The 21426-nt window shown below is 57.0% G+C and overlaps 1 protein-coding gene across 3 annotated transcripts in view; it reads right to left on the bottom strand.

Annotated features, from left to right (window-relative positions):
• The window catches only part of LMF1 (lipase maturation factor 1), a 107856-nt gene that overhangs the window by 7097 nt on the left and 79333 nt on the right, over positions 1-21426 (bottom strand). For 2 of the 3 annotated variants that reach the window (XM_055241270.2, XM_055241272.2), the window contains 5 exons: positions 18563-18730; positions 9478-9658; positions 9040-9193; positions 8199-8382; positions 7235-7347 (listed from right to left, as the gene is read on the bottom strand). In XM_055241270.2, the coding sequence (XP_055097245.1) occupies positions 7235-7347; positions 8199-8382; positions 9040-9193; positions 9478-9658; positions 18563-18730 (800 nt within the window). The remainder of the gene's footprint in view (positions 1-7234; positions 7348-8198; positions 8383-9039; positions 9194-9477; positions 9659-18562; positions 18731-21426) is intronic. The other variant, XM_055241269.1, reaches the window with a different exon arrangement.

The raw sequence follows: 21426 nt of genomic DNA, 5'->3' as shown, positions 1-21426 counted from the left end.
GTGATCATGTGAGTTATCTTCGTTAGCTGGTAACATGTGGATCACATCAACTGATTCTCAAATACGGAACCAACCTTTATCCCTGGAATAATCCCTACTTGGTCATGGTGTAGAATTCTTTGTTATATATTGCCAAATTCTATTTAGTAATTTTTTTTTTTTTTTGAGGCAGAGTCTCACTGTGTCGCCCAGGCTGGAGTGCAGTGGTACGATCTCTGCTCACTGCAACCTCCACCTGCCGAGTAGCTGGGATTACGAGCACCCACGACCATGCCCGGATAATTTTTGTATTTTTAGTAGAGATGGGGTTTCACCATGTTGGCCAGGCTGGTCTTGACCTCCTGACCTCAGGTGATCTGCTCGCCTCGGCCTCCCAAAGTGTTGGGATTACAAGTGTGAGCCACTGTGCCCAGTCTGTTTAGTAATATTTTGTTAAAAAATTTTGTGTCTATATCACTGAGGGATATTGGCTTGTAATATTATTATCTCGTGTTATCTTTGTGTGGTTTTGGTATCAGAGAACCACTAGCTTCATAAAATAAACTGAGGCTGGGCACAGTGGCTCATGCTTGTAATCCCAGCACTTTGGGAGGCTGAGGTGGGAGGACTGCCTGAGCCCAGGAGTTTGGGACCAGCCAGGGCACCATGGCAAGACCCTGTCTCTACAAAAACTGAAAAAATTAGTGAGGTGTGGTGGTGTGGGCCTGTGGTCCCAGCTACCTGGGAGGCTGAGGCGGGAGGATAATTTGAGCTCAGGAGGTGGAGGCTGCAGTGAGCCATGTTTGTGCCACTGCACTCCAGCCTGGGTGACACAGTGACAACCTGTCTCAGTAAATAAATACATAAATAAATAGACGTTTTTCCTTCTCTGCTATTTTCTGGGAAATTAATCTTAGAATTCTCCAGTGAAACCATCTGAGCCTGGATATTTCCTTTTGGAGTTTAAAATTACAAATTCGTCTTCTAGTTATAGGGCTATTTAAATTATTATTTCATAGCAGGTGAGTTGTGGTAGTTTGTGTTGAGAAATTGGTGTATTTCATCCAATTTATAAAATTTATGTATGTAGATGTTTGTCATATTCCCTTATTATCCTTTTCAGATTACAGGGTCTGTAGTGGTATCTCTTTTTCATTTCGAGACAGAGTCTCATGGTGTCACCCAGGCTGGAGTGCAGTGGTGCAGTCTCGGCTTGAATGATTCTCGTGTTTCAGCCTCCCGAGTAGCTGGGACTACAGGCGCCCGCCACCACGCCCAGCTAAGTTTTTGTATTTTTAGTAGAGACAGAGTTTCACCATGTTGGCCACGCTGGTCTTGAACTCCTGAGCTCAGGTGATCCACCCACCTTGGCCTCCCAAAGTGTGGTGATTTCAGGCATGAGCCACCACACCCAACCTCTTTTTTCATCTTTGATATTGGCAATCTTATCTTCTCCTTTTGTTATTCTTACTAGAGGATTGCTGATTTTATTGGTCTTTTAAAAGAACCATCTCTTTGTTTCAATAAGTTTCTCTATTGTTTGTTTTCAATTTCATTTTCTGCTTTTTATTATCTTCTTACTGCTCCTTGCTTTAAATTTTTTCCTAGTTATACATGTAATCTTGAGCTTTGATTCTTTTTTTTTTTTTTTTTTTTTTAAGAGATGGGGTCTTCCTATGTTGCCTGATGGCAAGAGGCTGGCGTCAACGTCCCGGGTTCAAACAGTCCTCCCACCTCAGCCTCCTGGGTAGCTGGGACTACAGGTGCGTCCACGGCACCCAGCTGAGGTCAGGTTATTGATTTGAGATCCTTCCTCTTTTCTAACCTCTCACGTCTCTTTTCTAACGTATGCATTTGGTGCTTTCTCTCTCATCACTAGTTTAACTACATCCCAGAAAATGTGACATGTCATTCAGTGCAATGGGTGGCATATTCTATAAACATCATTAGGCCCTGTCTGTCGATGACGGTGCTCCTTTATCTTCTTGCTGAATTCCTATCAACTGTTGAGAGAAGGGTGTTGAAACATCCGACCGTAATTGTTGATTTGTCTAGCTCTCCTTTCACTTCTTTTCTTCACGTTTTGCAGATCCGTGCTTAGTGCACACACACTTAGGATTGCTACGTCTGTTTGGCAGGTTGATTCTTTTCTCATTGTCCGTCTTTGTCTGTGATAATTTTTGCACTGAGGTCTACTTTGACGTTAATACAATGAATCCTTTATTTTCATTAATATTCACATATTTTTTTCTATCCTTTTACTTTCAACCTGCCTATACAGATGGTCCCTAACTTATGAGAGTTCAACTGACACTTTTCAGCTTTACGGTGGTGTGATACGCACTCGGTAGAAACCGCACTTTGAGTGCCCAGACAACTATCCTGTTTTCACTTTCATACAGTATTCAATAAATTACATAAGATATTCAACACTGTATTATAAAACAGGTCTGTGCTAGATGATTTTGCCCAGTGTAGTCTAATGTAAGTGTTCTGAGCACATTTAAGGTAGTAGGCTAGGCTAAGCTACGACTGATGTTTGGTAGGTGTACTAAACGCATTTTTTAGTTACGTTTTCAACTTATGCTGGATTTATCAGGCCATAAGCTCATTATGCATATATTTAAGTTACTACCTTTTTTTTTTTTTTTTTTTTTGAGATAGATAGGGGTCTTGTTGTGTCGCCCAGGCTGGAGTGCAGTGGCATGTCTTGGCTCACTGTAGCCTCAGCTTCCCGAGTGGCTGGGATTACAGGCATGCACCACCACACCTGGCTAATTTTTGTATTTTTAGTAAAGAGAGGGTTTTGCCTTGATGGCCAGGCTGATTTTGAACTCCTGACTTCAAGTGATACACCTGCCTCAGCCCCCAAAGTGCTGACATTACAGGAGTGAGCCACTGCACCTGGCCAATCTTTATCTTTTAATTGGCTTATTTAGACCGTTTACATTGAATATAAAGTCCATCATTTTACTTCTTGTCATTTGTTCTGTTTCTGATTTGTTTTTCCCAACCTGCTTTCCTATGGGTTATGTTAAGTGTTTTAGAATTCCATTTTGATGGGCCGGGCGCGGTGGCTCAAGCCTGTAATCCCAGCACTTTGGGAGGCTGAGGCGGGTGGATCACGAGGTCAGGAGATCGAGACCATCCTGGCTAACACAGTGAAACCCCGTCTCTACTAAAAAATACAAAAAATTAGCTGGGCGTGTTGGCGGGCGCCTGTGGTCCCAGCTACTCGGGAGGCTGAGGCAGGAGAATGGCGTGAACCCAGGAGGTGGAGGTTGTGGTGAGCCGAGATCACGCCACTGCACTCCAGCCTGGGGGACAGAGAAAGACTCCGTCTCAAAAAAAAAAAAAAAAAAAAAAAGAATTCCATTTTGATTTGTCAGTAGGTGTGTTCCAATGTATCTCTTAGTATAGGTTGTTTTTTACTGGCTGTTCTTGGCACATAACTTACAGTCTACTGATGCCATTTTACCACTTCAAGTTAAGTATAGAAACCTCACCTCTATGTCCACTTGCCCTTATCCATTTATAATTATCTTAAATACTTCCTCTACATAAACTTTGAACTACTTCAGACAGTTTTAATACCTTTGCTTAACCATCAAACATGACTGGGAACTCAAGAGAAGGAACGTCTATTGTATTTACCCATGTTTTTTCCTTTTTCTTTTTTTTTGAGATTGAGTCTCACTCTGTTGCTCAGGCTGGAGTGCCATGGTGTGATCTCGGCTCACTGCCACCTCTGCCTCCCAAGTTCAAGCAATTCTCCTGCCTCAGCTTCCTGAGTAGCTGGGATTACGGGCGTGTGGCACCATACTCGCTAATTTTTTGTTTTTGTAGAGATGAGGCTTCACCATGTTGGCCAGGCTGGCAATGTTTTATTATCTCTGGTTTTTAGAAATTTGACTTTGATGTGTTTAGGTTTGAATTTCTTTGGGTTTTTCCTATTTAGGGTTTACTCAGTTTATTGACTCGGTAGGCTTGTCCCTTTTGCCAAATTTGGGAAGTTTTCAGTTCTTACTTCTCCAAGTACATTTTCAGCCCTAAAGCTCACTCTCTCTTCCTCCTAGGACTTTGATGACATTAATTCTGGATCTTTTGTTACAGTCTCAGTCCCACAGACCCCTGAGGCTCTTGCTGTTTTTCCCCGTCTATGTCCTCTCACTTGTTCCCACTGGGTACTTTCTATGTTTAAGTAAGTTTATTGATTCTTTCCTCTGTCCTCGACATTCAGATGTTGAGTGTTTTATATCAGTTATATTTTTCACTTCTAAACTTTTCATTTGGTTCTTTAAAAAATCTATTTCTTTGCTGAGGCTGTATTTTTTATCAGTTGTGTTCATAATTGCTTACTGAATGCATTTTCGACGGCTGCATTCACATCTCTGTGAAGTCACTCTAACACCTCTCTCACCTTGGTGCTAACACCCGTCGACTGCCCTTTTTCACCAGTTCAATGTCTTCCTGTTTCCTGCTGTGACAAGTAATTTTTCCACTGAAAACTGAACACTTTGTGTATTAGGAGATTTTGGATCTTATTTAAACCTTCTGCTTTAGACAACTTCTTCTGACATCATGCTGGTAGAGACGGGGGTATTGCCTCGCTCCTGCCAGGTTGGGGTAGAACTCCAGTGGACGCATTGGGGGTATTCCTTGTTGTTTCTGGGTAGGGTGGGAGTCGTGGCTCCGCACTAGGCCTCCATGACACTATGGCAGCGGTGGCCTAGTCACTACTGGGTGGTGGTGAAGGTCCTGACTTTCTGCTAGTTATTACGTAATACCACTCTGGAGGGGAAGAGCCCTTCAGTACTGCCAGGGGTTGGGGGAGTCCAGGCTCCTCCTGTCCACTGATACCACAGAAGCGGGGGGTCCTTCCTGCCCACTTGGATGAAAATCTCAGCTTCCTATTTGGCCTCCTCTGGTCGCACCCCAGCGAGCTGTTTGGAGGAGAGTCCAGGCTCCCTACTCCATACCTTGCCGGTGTGGGTGGGGCCATGGATCTTTCTGTGGTGTTGGCTGGAGTGGTGATTATTTTCTGTACATTTCCTGTCTTGCTAGGCTGCTCTTTTCTGGCCCTTTAGCCAGAGAGAGCAGATTTTTGTTGAGGTGTTTCTTGTCTGTATCTGCTGGCACTACTGGGTTTCCAGTTTCCTCACCTCCAAGTCTAGAAAATGAGGCCGAAAGCAAGCCTAGGCCATCACCGCCACCTTGGGGCTGTGGCCGCGTCCCGAGGGCCCTGCTGGTGGCTCACCCTCAGTCTCACCTTCAGTCTCCCTGTTTGTTTTATGTGTAACACCCAGGGATCTTGGTGGCACTTAGTGGGAGGAACAGGGATAAGTGTCTTCTCCATCTTCCAGTTTTAAAGTCGATGATGAACTAAATGCAGGCCCACGGTTAGGCCACGTCCTGTCATGGTACCGCCTGCTCCAGCTGCCAAACACGTGTATCATGGAGACGGGAGAGATGTGGTGTGTGGCGATGTTCAATATTTCAGGTGTTTTAAATGTCTTCCCTAAATGTTAACTCATTACTGGTTCATATAAAATAGTTACTGCATTTCACGCTTGGTTTTCACAGTATCCATCCTTTCAGGTGGACTTTGGGACCCATGGATGGACCTGAAACTGCTCTGACGTGATTACTTTTTCCAACACCTCGTGGCTGAGAAACAGATGATCTGACTGTGCGCTTCGCCAGAAGAGGCTTCCGTCATGACCTGACGATGGTAAACCTTCCTCCGGGCCAGCTCCAGGGTCCCCAGGCACCGAGGAGGCTGCGATCTGGGGTGGGGGCTGGGGGGCTCTGAAGGCTGCTGAGATGGGGCAGTAACAGAGAAGACCCAGATTGAGCCTGGAAGGACGAGCTCTGGGGCCGGGTCCCCAGTGAGCCAGGTGAACGGCTGCCTGTCCCAGCTCCAAGGTCTCAGGCTCCCAGGGCTGCTGGTAGCCACACGGCAGGCAAGTCACCTGGGGCTTGATGCGAATTCATAGGAAGGTGGCCCTGTCTGAGGGCGCCAGCTAGGAGGGCGGCCACCCCACCAGAGGCTCTGGGATGGAGACTCCCCTGGACTGCCTGAGGCCGGGCCCATGAGGAGGGACCCCATCGCCCCTCTGCCCCAGCTCCCTGTAATACCAGTGCTGGGGAAGCAGCCCTGGAAGCATCGCTTGGCCAGGAGCACCCTGCCGGGGCTGCCAGACTCGGGGCCCAGCTGCTTCACTGCCTCTGTGGACCTCAGCGCCCCCTCCCATCCCCGCCCTCCAGCTCCTTGGCTGGGGCCTCTAGACAGCTGGGAGCAACTCCAGACGGTGCAGCTGTCCCGGCTCCCGAGTGTTCTTGGAGGGAAAATCCAGAGCTGTGTTTTCCGTCAGAATTGGCGGCTGATGGCGCAGGGGAGGGGCGGGCAGTCCAGACTCTGCTCTGTTCCTACTACCTCCAGGGGGCTGCTCGATCCCAACCATGTGGGGCAGGGGGTGCAAGCGCTTGTCAGAGCGGCCACCCCAGGTCTGGCCATGTAGGCGTTTCCAGTCCTCCACGCTCTGCGCCCCCCCGGACCCCACCCCACACTGTCCTCAGATCCCCTCCCATACCCCAGTGGGGCCCCATCCCTGCCTCCTGCTCCTCTTCTGGAGGCCCCAGCTCTGTGTCCTCTGGTCACAATGTCAGGGTCCTTGGTGTCTCCCTCTGCACCCCGGCTCCCCTGCATGGAGTCCGGAAAGTCATCCCCGGTATGGGGAGGAGGGCGATTCCCCCATAGCTGCCACCTCTGGCTCCTGAGACTCTGACCCCGGAGGGCTCCTTGGAATGTCACCATGTCACTGCCCCGGGTGGGCTAGGCTGCAGGGCCCACAGGGCTCTCACTGCAGTCCCCTGCCCAGTTCACCATGGACTCCTGGAGTGAGGGCCCCTGACTGTCCTTCTTGCCTCTCCAGGCCAGGGGCAGAGCCGGCACCCGGAGGACGCCTCAACAAAGCTATGAGCCGCGGTCGCCCTGCCCAGAGCAACTGTCCTGGGCTCCTCTCACCACGGCAGGTTTGGTTTGAGGTGGGCTATGAGGCAGGGTGGGACCAGCCTTGATGCCAAGGCTGATGTTGGGACCCTTTTTGCTCCCAGCAGGCCCCACCTCCTGCCTCTGCGGGAGGGAAGGGGCGCTTCCTGTGAGCAGGTGGGGGTGCGGGTACAGGTGGTGGGATCCCAGCAGACACCTGGATTTGGGGGAGACCCCTGAGCAGCGGCTGGGAGGGCGTCCTACCTGGGCGGGGGCCTGCCCGCGAAGGGGTTGTGTGCCAGCAGGGACAAGGCCTCGGCATCGCCAGCCAGGAGCTTGCCAGCCAGGTGGATGATCCAGTCGTTGTGCTCGTAGGTCTGGGAGGAGAGGTCGGGCTGGAGACGGCTGTGCCACTCGCTGTCCAGGCAAAGCCCCTCCAGATGCTCGGCTGTGCCCTCCACTCCCTCCTGAGGCTCTCCTGGAGGTGGGTTCCCTGGGCGGCCGCACCCCAGTTTTTTGGCTGGGGTCCCCTTAAAGGACTGCCTGCTTCGCGTGCTCCTTGTCACCCTGACCACTTCGCGTGCTCCTTGTCGCCCTGACCACTCATTCCCATGCCGGCCGCTGGCCTCGCTCCCCTGCCTGGGTGCCTCAGAGCCTGTCTGCCCCAGCACCCTCTGTCTGGGCCCTGCCTCCCTGAGGCTCAGTTTTCTGGTAACTGAGACGGGACCGGGAGGTCAGAAACAGCAGCTCTGTCCGTGGGTGCCTCTGCTACCCCCAGCCCTGGGGATTCCTTCTTTCCTGTTCTCTGAGACAGGGTCTGGCTCTGTCCCCCAGGCTGGAGTGCAACGCCGCCATCATTTGAGGCTGCAGCAGTTGGGCTCAGTCGATCCTTCCTCCTCCCCCATAGCTGAAACCACAGGCGCCACCCTCACCTGCTGGCTAACTTCTGTATTTTTCATAGATACAGGGTCTCGCTATGGCACCCAGGCTGGGATTCCTGGCATGAGACACTACCTGGCAGACCCTGGGGGACGGCAGGGCTGGGCTCCCTCCTAAGGCTGGGCCTGGATGTCGTGTGGGCTCAGGTCTCAGCTCAGGCAGGGTCCCATCTCCCCCAGCCTCCCTCCCCACCAGCCCCTTTGGTGGGCATTCTAGAAACCTGCCATCTGCGGGCAGAAGAGGGTGGGGTATAGGCAGGTCCATGTGCCCGCCAGGGACTGTCCCCCACCTGGAAGGCCGCAAACCACATCAGCCAGTCCAGGCGGTAGTGGTATGGGGAGATGAGGCAGGGCCGTCTGCTGGGGTCGCCCGGCTTGCACTTGAACTCATAGTCCTCCCACACGGCGTCGGGGGTGCTGGCGTTGGCGCTGGCTGTGCCCTGCAGGATCACCTCCGTCCGCTCCTTGGTGATGCTGCCGGGAGACCGAGGCAGGCCAGGCCCACGTCACACACCGGCTGGGCTGAGTGGGGTGCATGGGGGGTTCCCCGACTGTCCATCCTGGCCCAGGTGGAGGGTCTACAGCCTCCACCTGCCTCCCAGTCAGGGGCTACTGCGAGGCTGGGTGGGGCTGAGGAGAACTTTTGGGAACTGTGGCCCTAGGGGTTCATTTGAGAGCACCTTCCCTGCCCCTGAAGACCCAGCCACAGCCGGCAGGTGCCCCATGACCCTCAGCAGCTCGGGGTGGACAGGAAGGGGGCAGAGGCCAAGGGGCTGGCCCCAGGGCAGGGAGGGCGCCTGCGTTCAGCTGGCACTACCCGGCATTCCCACCCAGGGGGTCGGGGCCTGGTCACCTCTCCCTTATGCCCCCAGTAGGCATTCCAGGGCCGCAGCCCACCTGCCTGGTGACCTCGATCCCTGCCCCTCTGCTTCATGGGACCAGAACGGAGAAGGCCTGCATGTCCAGGCCCGGTAATGGGGACAGCACGGCCTGTGCTTGGGTCAGGCTGGGGTGGGCAGGGGACACTTGGGGTCCTGGGGGCCTGCACTCTAATCCCGCCTGAATGTGGCTGGTCACGGCTGAGTCTCCCCACATACCCAGCTCCGGGGGACGGGTGCCCCAGGCCCATACCTCCCGAAGGCCCCGTAAGTGTTGACGATGTGAAGAGAGTTGAAGTGGGTGTTCATGACCTGCCTGGAGCTCAGCAGGTTGAAGACCACGGGCACGCTGAGCCAGGCCAGCAGGACGCCCAGCGAGACGTTGGCTGCACGCCGCACCACAGAGCCTGGCAGGGGAGTGAGATCTTCCAGGTGGGGCTCCCAGGTGCCCCTTGGCCTATCCTGCTGCTGTTCCCTAAGGGCCAGCTGTCCTGGGTCCCAGGGACGGAACAGCACCTGACGTCACACACCTTGTTCCTGGCATGCTACACAGTGGACAGTGCTGACTCTCCGCCTACCCTGGCATCCCCAACCCACACGGGCAGGCTGTGGGGCTGGCACCACCTGACTTTCTCATACCCGTTGGCATTGGGGCAGGGCCCCTCCCCCCCCCACCGGCTGAGCCACCTACCGAATCTGGGCTTGGGCCAGGCACCTCGGATTTCCCTCTGCATCTGCAGAACTTGGTCCTTCAGGCTGCCTGGCCCGGAGGGGAACAAGAATCCCAGGGTGGCGTCATCGAAGCAGGCCAGGCTGGGCACCATGGTCAGCCAGTTCAGGAAGCTGAGGTTCCCGCTGATGATGAGGACGGCCTGTGGAGACGCCGCAGCTGAGCCTTGTGCAGGGCCTCAGGTGGGGCCCCCGGGCGGCTGGCGCCTCTCTTCTCGGAGCAGGGGGGGGCCCTGCACCCAGCTCTGAGCTCTGCCCTTGCTGTCCCCCAGCCCCAGCATCACAACTGAAACCCAGCTGTGCCTTCATGGAGGGGACAGCAGACGCCTCAGAGGTGCCTTCTGGCAGGTGCCTCCAGAACGTTCCTCCCATGACTGCACGTTTCTGTGCAGGTTCTGTCCCTTGCTTAGACCACCAGACCCTGTGCCCTCCTGGAACTCCTCACCTGCAGAGGGTGCCTGCCGGGGTCATGCCCGGGGAGGGCTGGTGCGTCCAAACAGAGGAGGCTGTGCTTGGAGAGTGGGTACCGGGGACGCCCCTCAGCCAATGGGTGACACGGACAACAGGGGCCATGGGGGGGCCACCAGTAATGCCCCCACTCCAAAATATGAAATGCAAGGAAGCGAGAAACGGGCACAGGACCCCGTGCCACAGAGATGAACAGCAAGAGAGGGGAGGGGCTGCATGCAGGGCTGGCTGAGCAGCACGGCTGGGAGAGCTCCAAGGAAAGACTCAGCAGCAGCGAGTAAACCCGTGGCAGGAAAGGCAACCCTGTGGCAGGAGGGACTCAGAGGGACCCGCTTCTGGACACCCCCGCAGGCCAGTGATCGTTAGGTGACGAAACGAGATTGAGCCGCTGTCCCTGCAGCTCTGTCGGGCGAGGTCACAGGTGCCCTGCCAAGCTTCACCCCTGCTGTTGCCGCGGAGGCGTCAGGGAGATGGGCGGCTTGTGTGGCCGGTTGCCCTGCATGGGTGATGGTCTGTGGCTGAGCCGGTGGACCCTGGGCCGGCATGACCCAGGCGTGGCTTCCTCAGATGGCTCCGTCGGCCAGATTTGATGCATCAAAGTCCAGCCTTTATCCCCGTAACTCAGGAGGAAGGTTGAGGGCAGGGGCAGCCACATCAGTTTTATGGGCGATGATGGTATTTTATGAACTGTGCATTCATGGCTCTCCCTGGGTGAATTTGGAAAAATAGCTTTCCTGGTTCTGAGCCCCAAAATAGTTGTATCTTAGTCTCCACTGTCTACTAAACCCTAATGCCAAAAACAGCCCCGCCTTGCCCTGGCTGGGGTTAGACACCTCTGCCACCAGCTCCCCTCAGCCAGTCCAGACCCCCATGCCCTCTGTCCTGAGTGTGACCAGGGCTGGTCTGGGGTGGGAGGGCGCAGGGCTGGGCGCCGAGGTCGGACCTTTGGGCCCACTCTTGGGGATGCTCTGGAGGGGACGCCCCAGGTGACACTGGAATGTCCTGCCATCTGTTCCTGGTGGGAAAAGCTCAGGCCTTTCTGGCCCTTCCCTGTGGTCAGCCTGACTGGCAGATGGGACCAAAGCGAGCTGGGGGCACAGCTTGAGCCAGCGCCTGTTCTCATGCTCGGCCACGCCAGAACCATCAGGAGCCCTGAGCAGCACCCAGCCCTGAGCGCCTGCCTGCGTTGGTCAGGGTGGGCCCCGCCTGAGCGTACTTCCAAAGCCCCCTTGGGTCATCCTGATGTGGGGCTCAGTGGGGAACTCTAGCCTCAGGGAACTGAGGCTCCACGGAGCACAGATCTGGGCGTCAGATCCTGTTTCTAAGAAAGCTTCAAGGCTCGGGGCCCTGCTCCGTGTGGAGGCATCCCCAGCTGCGCCCCGTTCAGCTGCTCTGGTGCATCTCTCGCCCTCCATCTGGTCGGCTGTTTTGTTACGAAAACGCAGTTCCGCGGAGAGTGCGCGGCTTGAGCGCTCCTGGGGGACCTCGTCTTCCTTGTTTTTCTTCTAGCGTCACTGAGCCATCTCCTCAGAGGGAAATCAATCTTCTCACAGCCCATCTGTGCTCGCCCCCGCCGGCGGAGTCCTCACAAGGCTGTGCAGCCCCTAGATGACCCCGCCTGTGGCTGGGAGCGGAGGCGAGGCCAGAGGGGGTCCCCAAGGCCGGCACAGGAAGAGGAGCTGGAGATGATGGAATCCTGGGCCCAAGAGACGGAGCAACAGGTGTTCCGAGGCCAACGGCGCATGGCCCCAAGACGAAAGAGCGGGGTCTCTGCATGCAGCCTCCTGCCTGTCAGCTGCCACAGAGAACAGGTGGCTTGTGGGGACCCTCTGCTGAGGACACGCGTGCTCATGGGGACCCTCCGCCGAGGACACGCCTGCACTCACAGGGACCCTCCGCCGAGGACATGCCTGCTCACAGGGACCCTCCACCTGGGGACCCTCTGCCGAGGACACGCCTGCACTCACAGGGACCCTCCGCCAAGGACATGCATTGTGTTCCCAGGTGGGCACTCTGGTGGGCGTGAACCCAGGTCTCTCTCCAGTGTCATGGAGAGGAGATGAGGGCGGAAGAACATGGAGAACATGGTGGGAGGTAGAGAATCTGCTGAGGTCTAACACAAGTCCATCAGCGTCCACGACAGCAGTGACCCTGTGCCTGACCCACAGAAACACATCCAGCCTTGCAAAGGAATCGGAGTTCAGCACGTGCCCCGAAAGGGACGGGCCCAGGGTCATGGTGCTCAGGGAGGGAGGCTGGATGGAGGCCGCACATCGTAGGATGCCGGTTGTATGGAACATCCAGGTCAGGGGAATCCAGAGATGAAGCTCCCAGTGGCTGGTGGAGGCCCGGCGGGGGGTGTGGGGGGGTATGGGAACTTCTGGAACCAGGTGGAGGTGGTGGTTGCGTCACGCTGTGAACGTACTGGACACCCCCGAGTTCACTTCAAAAGCATGAACTTAGCGTTATCTGTGTTGTTTCATCACAACCAAAACATAGCTAAGGGCCCGTGAGCCCAGCTGCGGGACAGAGCCTCAGGACAGCCGGCCTGCGTGTGCGGGGCTGGCAGGGCCTCCGGGCCTCTGTCTTGAGGGGGCGTGGGGTGCGGCCACCACAGCGCAAGGAGCCCTTTGGACAGCGTGGGGTGGGGTGGGGCTGGACAGCCCCCTGTGAGCAGGCACCTCAGAGGCTCCAGACCTGAGCTCGCCCCTGCCCCTCCTGCCCTGGCGGCCCCGGGCTTCGTCTCCCTGTCCCCAGTGCCCTAGTGGTGGCTGATGGCTCCCATGGGGTGCTGGCTGGGAGGCCGGGCTCTGCGGTCACTGCTCACGTGCACCTCTCCAGGCAGGCAGTGGCCCCAGGGCCCGGCAGAACCCTCCGGAACAGCTGTGTAAACTGCATGGGAGGAGGGAGGCTGCTCATGCCTCAATTCCCCAACGGAAGGATCACGGGAACCAGGACAGGCTCCAGGGGGGCGGCGCTCAGATAGGAACACACGGAACCAGGACGGGCTCCAGGGAGGCAGTGCTCGGAGGGCTCAAGGCACTCGGCTGGTACAGCGCGGCACAGGTGAGGGTGTGGCCCTGGCCAGGACACTACAATGTTAGAGGACGCGGGTCACTCTCAGCCCTACACTGCATCATCCCCCAAACACCCTCTGCCCTGTATGCCTGTGGGGGCGAAAGCCCTAGTTCAAGACCCCACACTGCCTGTGAGGGGGCAGGATACATCGCAGCCGGGACAGCCGGCCGACCATCCTCTCTTCCAAGGGGGATGCCAGGCCAGGCCGCAGAGCACAGCCACGACCCTGGTGCTTCCACCTCACCCTGGACACGGTGTGGGGCTGGAGAGGATGACACGGCCGGACCTCCGAGGCCTGGAAGGGAGGCGCTGCCTGTGCCAGGTCTTTGGGGGTGGTGCTCAGAGTCCCAGGTGCAGTGAGGCCCAGCTCTGTCCCCTCCCCTCCCAGCATCCCCACTGTCCACCGCCACTCACCCCACCAGGCAGCGGACTCCAAAACTGGGCCAGCACCGGCACTAAGGGAACCCGCAGCCCGGCCGTCATGCCTGGGAGGGTCCCTGTCTCCCCGCACTGGGGCCCGTTGGTCCAATTCTTATCTAACCCCCTGGCCAGGTTCCTGCGTTCTGAATAAACAAGGACGTTTTTGAGCCTGTGGTTCAAGGGTCACCTCCCCATTCCATGTCACGGTAGCTCAGCCCTCAAGTGACTCCCACTTGCTCCATTTACTTAAGTAACTCAGCACCTTGCTTTTCATGAGAGCTTCTCCCAGCCAGCATCGGCTTATTTGGAGAGAGGCAGTGGTGGAACCGGCCACCACGGCCTGAGGGAGGGACGCTATAGGGTACACGGGCCATGGAAGCGGGAGGTGGGAGGCCAGGCAACCACGGAGCTAAGCGGACCAACACCCCTGCCTGGGCCGTGCGTCCAGGGGTGCCCTTGGACCAGCCTCAGAACCAGACCTGAGCCTGGCGTGGGCAGCTCTCTGTTCTCCACTGGCAGGGGCAGGCAGGACCCTGGGGGCAGCAAAGCCCACGGAGCAGGTGCGGGGGGTCGGGGGGACTCCTGGAGTCTCCAGCCCTGCCCTCCTCCAGCAGCTGGGACCCCAGGACCCCGTGGCTGAAGACGGCTCAGGGGTCACCCGTGTGCGCGGCCCCACCCAGGTTAGGAATCCTGGCACACACTCCTCCATTCAGGCTGGACACCCCTCCCTGGGTGGCAGTGGGACCCGGGGCTGGCACAGCTGGCCCTGGCCCCACGCCTGTGCTCAGCACAACCCTCTTTGTGCCCCGTGTGGGAAGCACATGTGCCCGGGGCTCCGTCTGTGGCACTTCCGAGGCTGAGTGGAGAGATAAACCGGGGCACGTGCGGACCACGGGTGTCTCGGCACCGAACAGAAACGAGCGGTGGAGACTGCAGGAGGCATGGGGAGCCCACGTGCTGCCGCGGAGGGAAGGAAGCCAGTCCGCAAAGGCCGCACGATGCTTCCCACTCTAGGACGTCCGGAAGAGGCAGCACCGTTGAGACGGAGAGTCGGCGGGGCACAGAGGACTTCCAGAGCCACAAGCGACTCTGCATGAAGCTGTGATGGGGACACGCATTTGTCGGAGCTCACAGAATGAGCAACACTGCAAATGGCTCTCCTGTCAGCCCGGGACTCTAGTTGGCAACAGTTCATCAGTCCTGCCTATCAACTGTACAAGGTCCCGGCCAATGCCAGGTGCTGAGCGCAGGAAAACTGTTTGGGAGGGGGGATAAGGGAGCCTCTGTAGTCTCTGCAGTTTTTCTGAAAACCTAAAACTGTTCTAAAATAATTAATAAAACGAAACAGAGCTGAAACGCTGGAGCAACGGACGCAGATGGCTTGGTGGACAGAGGCGGGCTGGGTGGGCTGAGGACCTCGGGGAGTCAGGGTGGCAAAGATGCTGCCCAAACTGAGGCCTTCGGTAAGTTAACCCGGCTGATAACCACGGAGGAAACGGAGGTCCTTCCTTATCAATTAGGGGAGGGAAGATACATAACAGAAAAAAATGCGAGAGAAAGATACAAAGAACAAAGAGAAAAACACGAAGATGTGGAAATACGTCCAAATATGTCAGCTGAGATATACGAGCCTGTTATTAAAAGAGAAAGACAGCCAGGCTGACCCTAAGCGTGACCTTGCTCCCCGCTGTCTCAGGAGACGTGCGTCGGTGAGGACACAGGCCTTGAGGCCGGGCACACACCTGCAGTCATGGCGCTTTAGGAGGTCAGGCAGGAGGAGTGCTCAAGCCCTGGAGTTAAAAACCAGACTGGGCAACATAGCGAGACCCCCATCTCTGCAAAAAATTAAAAATAGCTGGGCTTGGTGGCACCTGTAGTCCCGGCTACTTGAGAGGCTATAAAACTAAGATAATACTATGACTTTTTTTTTGCCAACAGATTTGAAAACAGATGAACAAATTCCCAGGAAAAAAAATGTTCATCACAAAAACTGCCTCAAGTCAAGAAGGAATGGAAACCCTGCGTGTCCTGTGGCCCGCAAGGGTGATCAGTCACAGAGACTCTGGCGGTGCAGGTGGCTTCACGCAGGGGCACTGCCAGGTGTGAGGGACAGTCGCCTCTGCTTTCCCAACTCCCGCAGAGGAAGAGGCTCCGATGTTCTCGGAATGTGAACTTGCTTCAGCATCCGCAGCATTAACTAACTCGCCACGTTACAGACGAAAGAACAAGTCATCTCGTGACTGATGGAGAAACACAACTCAACATCCATTCATGGCTAAAAGCCCACAAAGGAGAAGCGAATAAAAGCAGCCACGAAAACAACCCACAGCCGGCATCGTGAGAGGCAGTGCGCGGGGCGGGGGGCCCTCCCTGCTGTGAGACCCCAGACCCAGGACAGCACTCGACCCCGCCCAGCAGGGGAGAAAGGGATGGACGCAGAACTGGCAGAATCCCCAGGTCACCCACAGGACGCGTCTCCGAGGGACCCGCGGACAGACGGGGTAGTACCAGTGCAGAGGTTGTCCGAGAAAGGTCAAGGTCACCAGAGTCCCACACTTAGCAACCAAGAGGAGGAAGTGTGATTTAAAAGGGCACCATTTACAGCATCAACAAAAAGAAGTCACCCCGGAGCTGCGGCCTGCAAACACGCGTGGGGTCCGGCTACACAGACTCAACTGAAGCTATTCCAGGAGCCCTGCAAACACGCGTGGGGTCCGGCTACACAGAATCAGCTGAAGCTATTCCAGGAGCCCTGCAAACACGCGTGGGGTCCGGCTACACACAATCAACTGAAGCTATTCCAGGAGCCCCCAAACACGTGTGGGGTCCGGCTACACAGAATCAGCTGAAGCTATTCCAGGAGCCCCCAAACACGCGTGGGGTCCGGCTACACAGAATCAACTGAAGCTATTCCAGGACCCTGCAAACATGCGTGGGGTCCGGCTACACAGAATCAGCTGAAGCTATTCCAGGACCCTGCAAACACACGTGGGGTCCGGCTACACAGAATCAACTGAAGCTATTCCAGGACCCTGCAAACACGCGTGGGGTCCGGCTACACAGAATCAGCTGAAGCTATTCCAGGAGCCCGCAAACACGCGTGGGGTCCGGCTACACAGAATCAGCTGAAGCTGTTCCAGGAGCCCGCAAACACGCGTGGGGTCCGGCTACACAGAATCAGCTGAAGCTGTTCCAGGAGCCTGCAAACACGCGTGGGGTCCGGCTACACAGAATCAGCTGAAGCTGTTCCAGGACCCTGCAAACACGCGTGGGGTCCCGCTACACAGAATCAGCTGAAGCTGTTCCAGGACCCTGCAAACACGCGTGGGGTCCAGCTACACGGAATCAACTGAAGCTATTCCAGGAGCTCCCAAATGTGCGTGGGGTCCGGCTACACAGAATCAACTGAAGCTATTCCAGGAGCCTGCAAACACGCATCGGGTCCGGCTACACAGAATCAGCTGAAGCTATTCCAGGAGCCCCCAAACGCGCGTGGAGTCCGGCTACATGGAATCAACTGAAGCTATTCCAGGACCCTGCAAACACGCGTGGGCTCCGGCTACACGGAATCAACTGAAGCTATTCCAGGAGCCCTGAGCAGCTGCAGAGAGAAACATGCGGTCCTGGATGGGGGACGATCTGTGAGCAAGTCCATTCTTCCCACTTAGATTCACAGCGACATCGATGCCCACAGGGAAATCACCCGATGGGCACCGGCACCAGCCTCCAAGCAGCTAATGCAGAAAGGAAAAGCCCGAAGCATTCAGGAGCTGCTCAGGGCCCCGGTGGCCAGGGGGTGGGGTCAAGAACAGCACAGCTACCCTGGGACACGTGCAGCTTCCAGTAAAGTGAATCACAGGCCTGCTCATGATACAGTAGCGCCCTTGAAAACACGTCCACCGGATGACGAGATTGCGCGTGTGCATGGCAGGCTGTGGTGAAAACCAGAAACCACAAGTGCACAGACAGGCGGACGAACCGACCACAGGCGTGCACCATGAAACAGGACCCGGCCAACAACCGTGGCCGCCCCCACATGCACCAACGTGGCGTGGCACCCATGCCTGCTGACGGAGCTTTGCCCCTTAAGGTGGCGGTGCTCTGGCAGGGGTGGGCAGGGCAGGGCAGGGTGGGGGTGGGGGTGGGGGTGGGGGGGGGCAGGGTGGGGGAAGGGGCATGGCGGGGCGGGCAGGGTGGGGGAAGGGGCATGGCGGGGCGGGGGAAGGGGCATGGCGGGGCGGGCAGGGTGGGAGAAGGGGTATGGCGGGGGCAGGGCAGGGGAAGGGGCATGGGGCACCCAGGTACATCTGTTTTCCAGAGCACATGAACGCCACCCCAGGACCTGTGCATTGCCCTGGCTGTATGTTACACCTCCATCGAAACAATCGAGAGAGAGAGAACCACCTTTAAAATCCCCACCACGTTTTCCTTGGGAATCGACAGTCGGAACGTAGTGTTTACAGGGAAAAGCAAAGGCCCGAGACTGGCCCAGCCCCCCTGGAGGCGGTGTGGGGGTGTCCTGCCCTTCGAGGCGCCCTCAATGCAGGGGGCTTGTGGGGCAGGGATGGCAGTGACCGTGGGCAGGACGGGGGTTAGGGGGTACCCGGGGTTCCGGGGGCTGGGGGAGGCAGCCCCTCACCCTCATGGAGACAAATGACCCTGGCCTCCCTCAGGCTCTGGTTCCCGGTGGACTGAGACGAACACGTGAAAGGAAACCTCTAGAATGGAAGAATCTTAGGAGCAGATCCCAGAAATATGGGGGTGTTCACACATGGCCTTGGCGTGCGGACCCTGTCCCACTGCTGAGCCCAGGACATGGCCGGGCCTCTTGCAGCTGCAGGACATGCTCTTGGGAGGAGCCAGTCCTTGGAGGAAGCCTGGGAAGGAAACCCTCAGCCTCCAGCCCGGGACAGCGCCGCAGTGGGGCCCCTGACACAAACGAAGGCTGGGGAGGACAGGCTGTCCCCAAGAAAGGAGGCCTGTAATGCCCCAGGGGCCTCCCAGACAGTGGGGCAGCCAGAAATAGGGTGATGGGCCAGGGTCTCTGTGGACACGCGGCAGGGCGGGCGACGTGGGCTCACCTGGAACAGGATCTGCAGCACCCCATGGATGATACGTGCCCGCCGGCCGAGGAAGAGGAAGAAGGGCACCAGGAGCTCGATGAAGTGGTTGCTGAGAGTCTCGAAGCGGTGGAACCACCAGGGGGAGTGGTGCAGGTAGTACGCCACAGGATTGGGCACCGGCTGGGTCTGCAGGGACAAGAGGGCCGTGAGGTGCCCGGCCGATCTCGGGGGGTGGGGCTACGGATAGGCGTGTGGGTCCCTGGCCCTGACCCCGGCCCCTACTGCACACAGGATCCCCCCGGTTCGCCTGGCCTGCACCCGTGGAGCCCACCTGCCAGGCTGAGAGGGGCCAAAGGACATTCAGGGAGTTTTTGAAGCGAAGGCAAAGTGTTCATTTTTGTCTTAAAATCTTTACCATCTAAAGGCCAAGAATACACACCCCAGCTGAAGGAGAGACGTCACCTGTGAACCCTCTGTGCCCAACTCGAGAACACAGGCAGTCGGAGAACGCGCCGCCTGCTGCCCACAGGCAGCCAAGCTGCAACCCCCAAGAGCCGGGGTCCACAGGCGGCCCCTCAGGCTCAGGATGCCCTCTCCCTAGGGATGCGCACGTGGGTGGGGACGTGCCGGTTGGGGACCAGCAGGAATGGGGCCCGGGCCCCGCAGGACCTGGCTGTGGGGACCTTGAAGCCTCCCAGGCCAAGGCACAGAGGAGTCCCTACACCTAGGGTCCCACTCAGCAGCCCTGCCAGGAGGAAGGGCGGGAACTTGCCCTGCGCCGTAATTCAAAACTATCAAGGTCAGGCACGGTGGCTCATGCCTGTGATCCCAGCACTTTGGCAGGCCAAGGCAGGCAAATCACTTGAGCCCAGGAGTTTGAAGCCAGCCTGGACAACTTATCAAGACCCCATTTCTATAAAAATAAAAAATTAGTTGGGCATGGTGGCGTGTGCCTGTAGCCCCAGCTACCCAGGAGGCTGAGTCAGGAGGATTGCCTGAACCCAGGAGGTGGAGACTGCAGTGAGCCATGACTGTGCCACGGCACTCAGCCTCGGCGACAGAACAAGACCTTGTATCAGTCAGTCGATCCATCCATCAAGTCAGAGCAGTTGTGCAGACTTGTCTGGAGTGAGAACGCCCCACTGGCAAACGGGGCCCCGGCCCCCACGCTGTTTCCTGAAAGCCCCCAACGATGGGACCCGGAGTGGCACTGCCAGGGCCGTGTGAGTCGGTGAGCCCAGGGTGGTGGTGGGAAGAGTGCCTGAGATGGATGATGCTGCGCGCTCTGCCTGGCTTTGCAGAAGGGCCTGCCCGCGTGCTGCTCAGGGCTGAAGGCCTTGCTAGCACAGCCCGTGGGAGCCATGGGGCCTGGCACAGCCGCAGAAACTCCACTAGGGACAACGATGAACATGCCCTGCAGGGAGGGAGGTGGCCCCCAGACGCTTCAGAGTCCGCACCCAGGTCCTGGGACTCCCGGGGTCCAGATAGGCTGCGTGGAGGTCGGGGCCCCCGGGTGGTAGAAAGCACACATAGGGGCTGTGCCGGGCAGCGCTCGCTCCGGGGTGGGGGTGTGGGAAGCGCAGGAGAGGCGGCCACGTGCACACCCAAGGGGGCATCCGGGCACAGGGCCCCAGGGCACCCCAAGAGCTGTGGGCTGGGGAGGGTCCTGAGGCCTTTGCTCATTTGCTTGGAGGACAAAGAGTTATTTTTGTTTACACTGAGGCTGGGAGAAAACATCACGACCTGAAACTCGGCTGTGAGCCATGAGGTGGGTGTGGCAGTGTCGCATGCTGCAGGCAAGGCCAGGAGCTCCCGTGTGGCCGGGACACTCAGCCCGTGGCCAGGGGAATGGTGGGTCAGGGCATGGCGGGGCTGCTGGCCCAGACCTCAGGAAACAGCCTGCAAACTTCTCCTAAAAAGACAATTTTAAATAAGAAAAACATGAGGAAAGAATGAAGGGGATGACACCTGTTTAGGGACTTGGAAGGCAGCACATCTTGGGGGAGAACGAGCGTCGTCTGTTGGGGCTTGAGCGCCCCGTGTGGGACCCACCCCCCAGTGCCCACAGGGAGAAGCCAGAGAAGAACCACAACACCTGGCCCGCCACCTCCCTTTGAGGCTGCTCGTTGGGTGTTTGGGGTTGTGGCGAGACCCACGCAGGAGGCAGCAGTCTTGGCCAGGTGTTGGGAACAAGCATCTCCAGGGATAGGCCCACACCCGAAGTCCCAGCTCTTGGTCTGGCTTTTGGGGTAGGGGACTTTAACCTCTCCTTCCCTCTTGCACGCTGCTGACGTGTGTCGGCTGAGCTTCGACGGGGAGGGGAGGGGAGGCTGCTTCTGCTTATTAGGTGAGGGTCTTGGGATGAAGAAGAAGGTCCCATGTGTTCCAGGAACAAGCCAATCACAAGGGTCCCTGTGGGAAGCGGCCCTTGGATGTTTGTGTCCCAAAGTGGTAACTGCCACCGGCTCTCAGAACCTCACCTGGGAAGGGGCCACAGCAGGGGCACAGTGCAAAGCCTTTGTGGACGTGCAACGCCTTTGTGGACGTGCAACCCTCCCTTTCCACCAAGGCAATTGCAGATAGACAAAAACGACACTGAGTGATAAAGACAGTGACGAATATAACAGACATGGGGCTGACACGACCCAATACTGTGTTAAAAAGAGAAGAGCATCAGGCTCAGCTGTGGTGGCCACTGCCCCTCCTGAGCGTGGCTCACCTCCCCTGGAATCCCAGCCGACCTTGGGACTCAGCTTTGGCCAATACAATGCAGCGTGAGTGATGTTCTGAACTCTCAAGCTCAGTCCTTGAAGAGGCAGATCCAGCCCCATTAAAGGTCCCTCTACTCTGAGGCCACCAAGCTGTGGGGAAGCCCATTGTGG

This window comes from Symphalangus syndactylus, chromosome 14 (genome assembly GCF_028878055.3).
Source record: "Symphalangus syndactylus isolate Jambi chromosome 14, NHGRI_mSymSyn1-v2.1_pri, whole genome shotgun sequence".
NCBI lineage: Eukaryota > Metazoa > Chordata > Mammalia > Primates > Hylobatidae > Symphalangus > Symphalangus syndactylus.
This window is presented reverse-complemented; position numbering and strand designations above follow the sequence as displayed.